This window comes from Gracilinanus agilis, chromosome 4 (assembly GCF_016433145.1).
Source record: "Gracilinanus agilis isolate LMUSP501 chromosome 4, AgileGrace, whole genome shotgun sequence".
NCBI classification, from domain to species: Eukaryota; Metazoa; Chordata; class Mammalia; order Didelphimorphia; family Didelphidae; genus Gracilinanus; species Gracilinanus agilis.
The window spans coordinates 290,723,354-290,729,944 of NC_058133.1; the positions used below are offsets into that span (position 1 = coordinate 290,723,354).

At 36.5% G+C, this 6,591-nt stretch overlaps 1 protein-coding gene across 1 annotated transcript in view; it reads left to right on the forward strand.

Moving 5' to 3' along the window:
- Window positions 1–6,591, forward strand: part of LRRC1 (leucine rich repeat containing 1) — a 219,930-nt gene that overhangs the window by 140,526 nt on the left and 72,813 nt on the right. Inside the window, exon 3 of the mRNA XM_044675349.1 lies at window positions 3,350–3,428. Within this exon, the coding sequence (XP_044531284.1) occupies window positions 3,350–3,428 (79 nt within the window). The remainder of the gene's footprint in view (window positions 1–3,349; window positions 3,429–6,591) is intronic.

Here is a 6,591-nt window from a genome sequence, read left to right on the forward strand (position 1 = left end):
ATATATAATTTCTTATTTATTTAAAAAATAAATCAACTTACCTTCTGTCTTAGAATTGTAGAGAAGGGAAAAAGGGATAAGGCTAGAGAAAGGGGTGCTAGGAGAGAACAGAGTCCCAGCAACTAAAACCTAACCACCACCTCCACCACCACCAAACCAACAACAATAACCTCATCCAGGTGTGAGATCTGCCTATTTAAGCACTCACCCACCCCAGAACTTCAGAAAAGGGAACCCTGGGAGGAATAGGGAATGCTGGGGGATGTAGTCCCCAAGGTACAATTTTTTAAAAACCCACAGAATCAAATGAATACTAAGAATCAGTTCCAAGGCAGAAGAGCTGTAAGGGATAGGCAATTGGAAATAAGTGGCTTGCCCAAGGTCCCACAACTAGGAAGTATCTGAAGGTAGATCTGAACCCATTACCTCCCATTTCTAAGCCTGGCTGTCCATCTACTGAACCACCTAGCTTTCTCTCAAAAAGCATTTATTAAGCTCCTTTTCTATGCTAGGTGCTGCAGATACCAAGGCAAAATAGTTCTTGCTATCAAGGAGTTTATATTCTATTGGGAGAGATTTTAAATATATATATATATATATATGTATGTATACACACACATATATACACAAGTATATTTAAAATATATTTAAGCTAATTAAATTGGTTTTAGAAAAAGACACCAGGGGCAATTAGGAAAGAATTCATGTCAAAGGTGGTGTTTGAGCAGAGATTTTGAGGAAACAAAGGATGTTAAGCAAAGGTAAGGTGGGAGGGTATGAGGGACAGCAAATGGAAATAAAGATGTATATTGTGGCATATGGGTACCTACAAATAGCACGGTTTGACTGAACCATAGAGTTTGGGAAAGGGAGTAATGAATAATAATGCTGGAAAGATATGTTGAGTCCAGGTTGTGAAGAGCTTACAGATGATGATATAGTTAGTCTTAGAGGCAATTGTAATTATTAGAGTTTATTGGGTAAGAGAGTGACTTGATCAGACCCATACTTCCAAAAAATCTCTTAGGAAGTTGTGAGGAAGGTGTATTAGAGGAGGGAGAGAAGAGTCAGGAGATCATTTAGAAGCTACTGTTATCATCCAGGTGAGAGATGGTGAAAGCCTGAACTAGACTAGTGATTATGTGAATGGGGAGGAGATATATTTTAGAAATTTTGTTAGGGTGCAGAGATCCTAATAAAATGATTAGTCATAATGAGTAGAAATATTTCTTTAGCGACCAGAGGAAAGGAGGTGAGGGTGGGTAATAATGGGTGGAATAAAGTTAAAAAAGAATAGAGGAGGGGGCAGCTGGGTAGCCCAGTGGATTTAGAGACAGGAGGTTCTAGTTTCAAATCTGCCCTCAGACACTTCCTAGCTGTGTGACCCTGGGCAAGTCACTTAATCCCCATTGCCTCGTCCTTACTGCTCTACTGCCTTGAAACCAATACACTGTATTGATTCTAAGACAAAAGGTCAGGGTTGTTTTTTTTTTTTTAAAGAATAAAGGAGTGGGGAGAGGTCTGAGGAAGTACAAATCATATGGCCCCAGTCTTCCTAGTAATGCATGCATCTAAGCCAGGGGTTCTTAACCTGAGGTCCATGAACTTGGTTTTAAAAAATATTTTGATAACCATATTTCAATATAATTGGCTTCATCCATAATCATATTTTGGACATTAAAATTTTTTTGTTTGGCTTCACCGGACTGCTAAAGGGGTCCATGAAATACAAAAACGTCAAGAATGCCTAGACTAGGTCATTTCTTTGGGAGCTGGGATTTGGTTAATTGCAAGAGGAGAAGGTTTCAGTGAGGAATGAGACAGAGAGTTCATAAATGGTTGTTAAATAGCAGCCAGGGCTCAGCTATCGCTATGGATCATACAATTGTATTAGGTGAAATCAGCTGGACCATGATTGTTATCTGGTAATGCTCAGTTCATTGAGATGATGGGGTTAACTATTAGATGAGGATTCCCTGGTCAGAGTTGCAAGGGATTCTAAGGTAGTAGCTAGTGATACATTATAGTTATTGATCATGGGTAGGATGAAGAATGGAGAATGGAAATAGATGAGAGTGAAGCTAGAATGAAGAAAACACCAGAAAAAAGGGATGACTCTTGAACAGAGTGGTCATGGTAAAGTTGAAGAGGAGTTTACTGTGAGTGAGAAAGTGAGAGTGATAGGAGGATAATCAGTTTTGATTTGAGTAGGATGTCAAGGTTCAGGATCTTGATGGTAATAAATATCAAGAGCTGGTGAAGGATGTTAAATTCCCTTCATAATCTAGCCCTCATCTACCTTTCTAGTCTTTTATAACTTAGGACCCACCATATACTCTTCTTTCCAGGGACATTGACTTCCTTGTTGTTCTATGAGCAACACACTCCATCTTTTGGTTCTGGACATTTTCTTTGGCTGTCTCCTATCTCTGGAGTTCTCTCTCTCTTCATCTCTGCCTGCTTGCTTCCCCGGTTTCCCATAAGTCCCAACTACAATCTCACCTTCTTTGGGAAATCTTTCCCAACCCTTCTTAATTCTAGCTCGTTCTCTTTCTTTATATCATATTTTCCTGTATATAGCTTCTTTATAAATTTTTTTGAGTGCTTGTTTTTTCCTCCATTAGATTGTGAGCTCCTTGAGGGCAGGGACTGTCTTTTTCCTCTTTTGGTATCCCTGGAGTTTAACATAATGCCTGACACAAAGCTGTTGCTTAATAAATGTTTATTAACCGATTGAGGAATCTAAAGTATGACCTTGCTAGAAATACCTGAAGTAGGGAGATGAGGAGAAAAGGATGTCTTTGGGGTTGAAAAAGTAGAGGACTTTTATGGTCTGGTTATTAGAGAGGGATGCCTACATTTATGTTGAATTCCCAGAGGATAATGGCAGAAGACTGACTGGAGAGAGGCTGTGAGCCAGGCTCTTAAGTCATTCAGTAATGGTGGTGGAAATAGCATGGGGCCAGGAAAAACTTATTTGGGTTTCTATTTTAGTTGCTTTACCATGTTAATGTCTAACATGTCAGAAGCAAATTTATATTATTGGAACAAAATGCCAGGAGGCAACTTGTAAAAATATATAAAAGCTCAGTTTTTATATCCTAACGAAGAAATATTTGCTAAGATGATTTTTAAGATAACAATCATGGTAACTTTGAAAATTCCAACATTTTAAAATATTTGAACACACTGATATCTATTAGTAGGAAAAAAATGCAAAATATTCATTTGATCAGTTTTCATTTTCCCCAAATTCATCTTATGTTTATGATATATCATAAGGTTTTATTGGCAGTAAAGGTAAATGATAGTTATTTTCTTTCTATTTTTCTTTCCTCCTTTTTTATAGATATTCCAGAAATTCCAGAAAGCATCTCATTCTGCAAAGCACTTCAGAGAGCTGACTTCAGTGGAAACCCACTGACTAGGTAAACTATCTCTTTTTTCATTAATATGGCTAAGATAAAAGCCAAATAAAACTTGGGATTGTTTTTGTATCTTTGTAATGCATATGTTGGTTAATGTGACATATTCCAGCCATATCAGGAGCTATTGACTTTTAAATTATTCTTATAAATAGCATTTCACTTAACACATGCCAAATGGGAGCAATGGAAAGGAGGCTGTTCTATTGATAGAAATTATTGAAATAGAAGATAGAAGGAGTAACATGGTAAGGAGAGTAAGTATATGTTGGGAAGAATTTGTGTAAGGAATTTCAGTAACTCATAAAACCTATACTTAGAAATAGAAAAAAGTATATTATACTTTATGCTTTATTTAAAAATATTAATCAGCAAATATTTATGGAACATACTGTGCAGATGGAAAGGAGCCATTCTTGAGGGAGGGAAAATGAACCTTAGAGGGATAGAGGACATGATTCCTGGCCATAAAGAGTTTTTAAAACTCCTTAAGAGTTAAAAAACAGGAGTTTTAAAAACATAAAAATTATCCTATTTGAAATACATCTATTTCTTCAGGTTTTCTTACAATTTACTAGTAAGTATTTAACTCTTAAAAGTATTATTTCCTTATTTAAACAGTTCCTCAGTATTTTCATAGGGTTTATTTTTCTTCTCCCTCCCAACCCCTTTGATTAGCAGCAACCTTCAAGTTGTCCTTCCTGGTATGAAGCAATTGGTGACTCAGTGACAACTGCCTTGAGGCATTCTTGCAGTCCCCCTCTTACTCATACTAGTTGGAGACAGTGATGAAGAAAGAGCCTTGGATTTGCAACTTGAAGCCCTGGTTTTCTTACTCTAATGACCTTAGCTAAGTCACTTGACTTCCGTTGGAGTTTACTTATCTGTGAAATAAGGAGTATGTGGAGAACCTCTTTGACAGCCTGGTGAACCCTTCTCAGAAGAATGTTTTTAAATGTACAAAATAACATACATAGCATCATAAATTACATGAATTATGTTACATAGCTATAAATATATATTATTACATAGATATTATAAATGTGGTAAAATATATTACTGTAAATAGTTATCAATTTTTAAAAAATTGACCCACAGACTCCAGGTTATCTCTTGAGGTTCTTTCTAAGGGCTAAATTTTATGATTCTTTCCTTTTAGGGCCTCAATTTTCTCAACTTTAAAATGGGAAGGAGTTGGATTCTGTGACCTTTAAGGTTCCTTCTAGATATAGCAGTGCAGTTCTGTGAGGTTGGCAAGAACCTCCCTTGCCATCTAATTCCAGCCTTTTAAGAGGTGCATCATTTTTAACATCCTGAACAAGTGATCTCACTTTGATCCTGAAAAATCAATGATGAAGGAAAGACTCATTACCTGATTTCTTTCTACCTCCTTTCTACTCCTTCATTACATTCGATTTTCAGACAACACAAAGAATTAGGAAGTTTTTATCTTATAATCTACCTCCTTGTAATTCCTTCTCTTTCATCTTGATCCTGGCCTCTGAGACCACTCCGAGTACCTGAACCCACATTCACAGGACAGGCCTTCACTTAAAAAATAAAAATCAATAACATTTGTATATTTATTCCCTTAAAGATTTCAAAGTGCTTTACTTCTATGATCTCGTCCAAACCTTATAGCAACCATTTAAGATAAATACTTTGACCTGTTTTATCTATAAAGAAACTGAGGCTTATAGGCTAAGTGATTTGCAAATGGTCATACAACTGGCAGGAGAAGCAGGATTTGATTCCAAGTTTCTCCTGATTCCAAGGAGAAGTCCCCCAGGAATTCCCTGGACTTTTGATTGATAATGGCATGAGGCAGATCTATGTAAGTAATTAACAACAGCAATAACAATCATTTAGTGCTTTACAGTTTACAAAACATGTGTTAATGAACTTGATCCTTAAAATAGCCCTGTGATGTAGGTGCTATTATTACCTGATTTAAAGAATGAGGAAACTGAAGTTTAGGGAGTCTAAATCCCTGGTCATAGCTAGTAAGTGTTTAAGGAAAGATTTAAACTCAGATCTCCCTGATTCTAAATCTTTCTCACTATTCACTGAACCACTTAGCTATTTCAAATATAAAAATAAATAACAGTTTTTATGTAGCACTTTCATGTTTGCAAAGCACTTTACATATATTATCCCATTTTATCCTCACAACCACTCAGGGAGATAGGTGCTGTTATTATCCCTATTTTACAGATAAGGAAACTGATGCATACTGAGCTTCAACAACAGGGTTATAGCTAGTAAGTGCCTAAGGTCAGATGCCAGTTCAGGTTTTCCTCACTCTGATATACATACAAGTTTCTGGAATAGTGAGAGAAGAATCAAATTAAGAAGAACCTTCTTTTCTATCTTCCACTGACCCTCTCTCCTTCATCTTAATGTCCACTTTCACATCCATTGCCCATTACTGTATCATCTCCCTTTTTCCTCACTTGATGGGATTTTCCAATGATCTATGCCTCTATCTACTCTCTTCATGGACAGCTTTGTGGCACAGTGGCTAGAGTACGAGGCTTGGAGTTAGGAAGACCTGAGTTTAAATCTAGCCTCAAATATTTACTAATTGTGTGATCATGGGCAAGTCATTTAACCCCATTTGCCTCAGTTTTTTCTTTTGTGAAATGAGGTGGAGAAAGAAATGGCAAAACACCCCAATATCTTTGCTAAGAAAACCCCAAATGGGAGGATGGAGAGTCAGACATGCCTGAAAATGACTGAACAACAAAAAGTCTCTCCATAGATACAAAATATCTACCTGCTTTTGTAGAGGAAATTTAGCACTTGGATCCATATCAAACTTAAGTTTATGATAACTTAAATTTTTCCTCTCCCTTTATATATTCCCTTTTCAAGGTGTTTTCTTATTTTGACCCCCACTAGTTATTTTTCTTTTTTATTTTCTTAAAAAAACCCAACTACAAAACAACATCCTTACCTTCTGTCTTAGAATCAATACTAAATATTGATCCCAAGGCAGAAATGTGGTAAGGGCTAGACAATGGAGGTTAAGTGACTTGACCAGGACACACTGTTAGGAAGTGTAGCTATCTAATTGCCTCTTCAATGGCTCTTTTCTTTCCTTCTTTTTCTTTCCTTTCCTTTCCTTTCTTTTTCTTCTTTTCTTTTCTTTTCTTTTCTTTTCTTT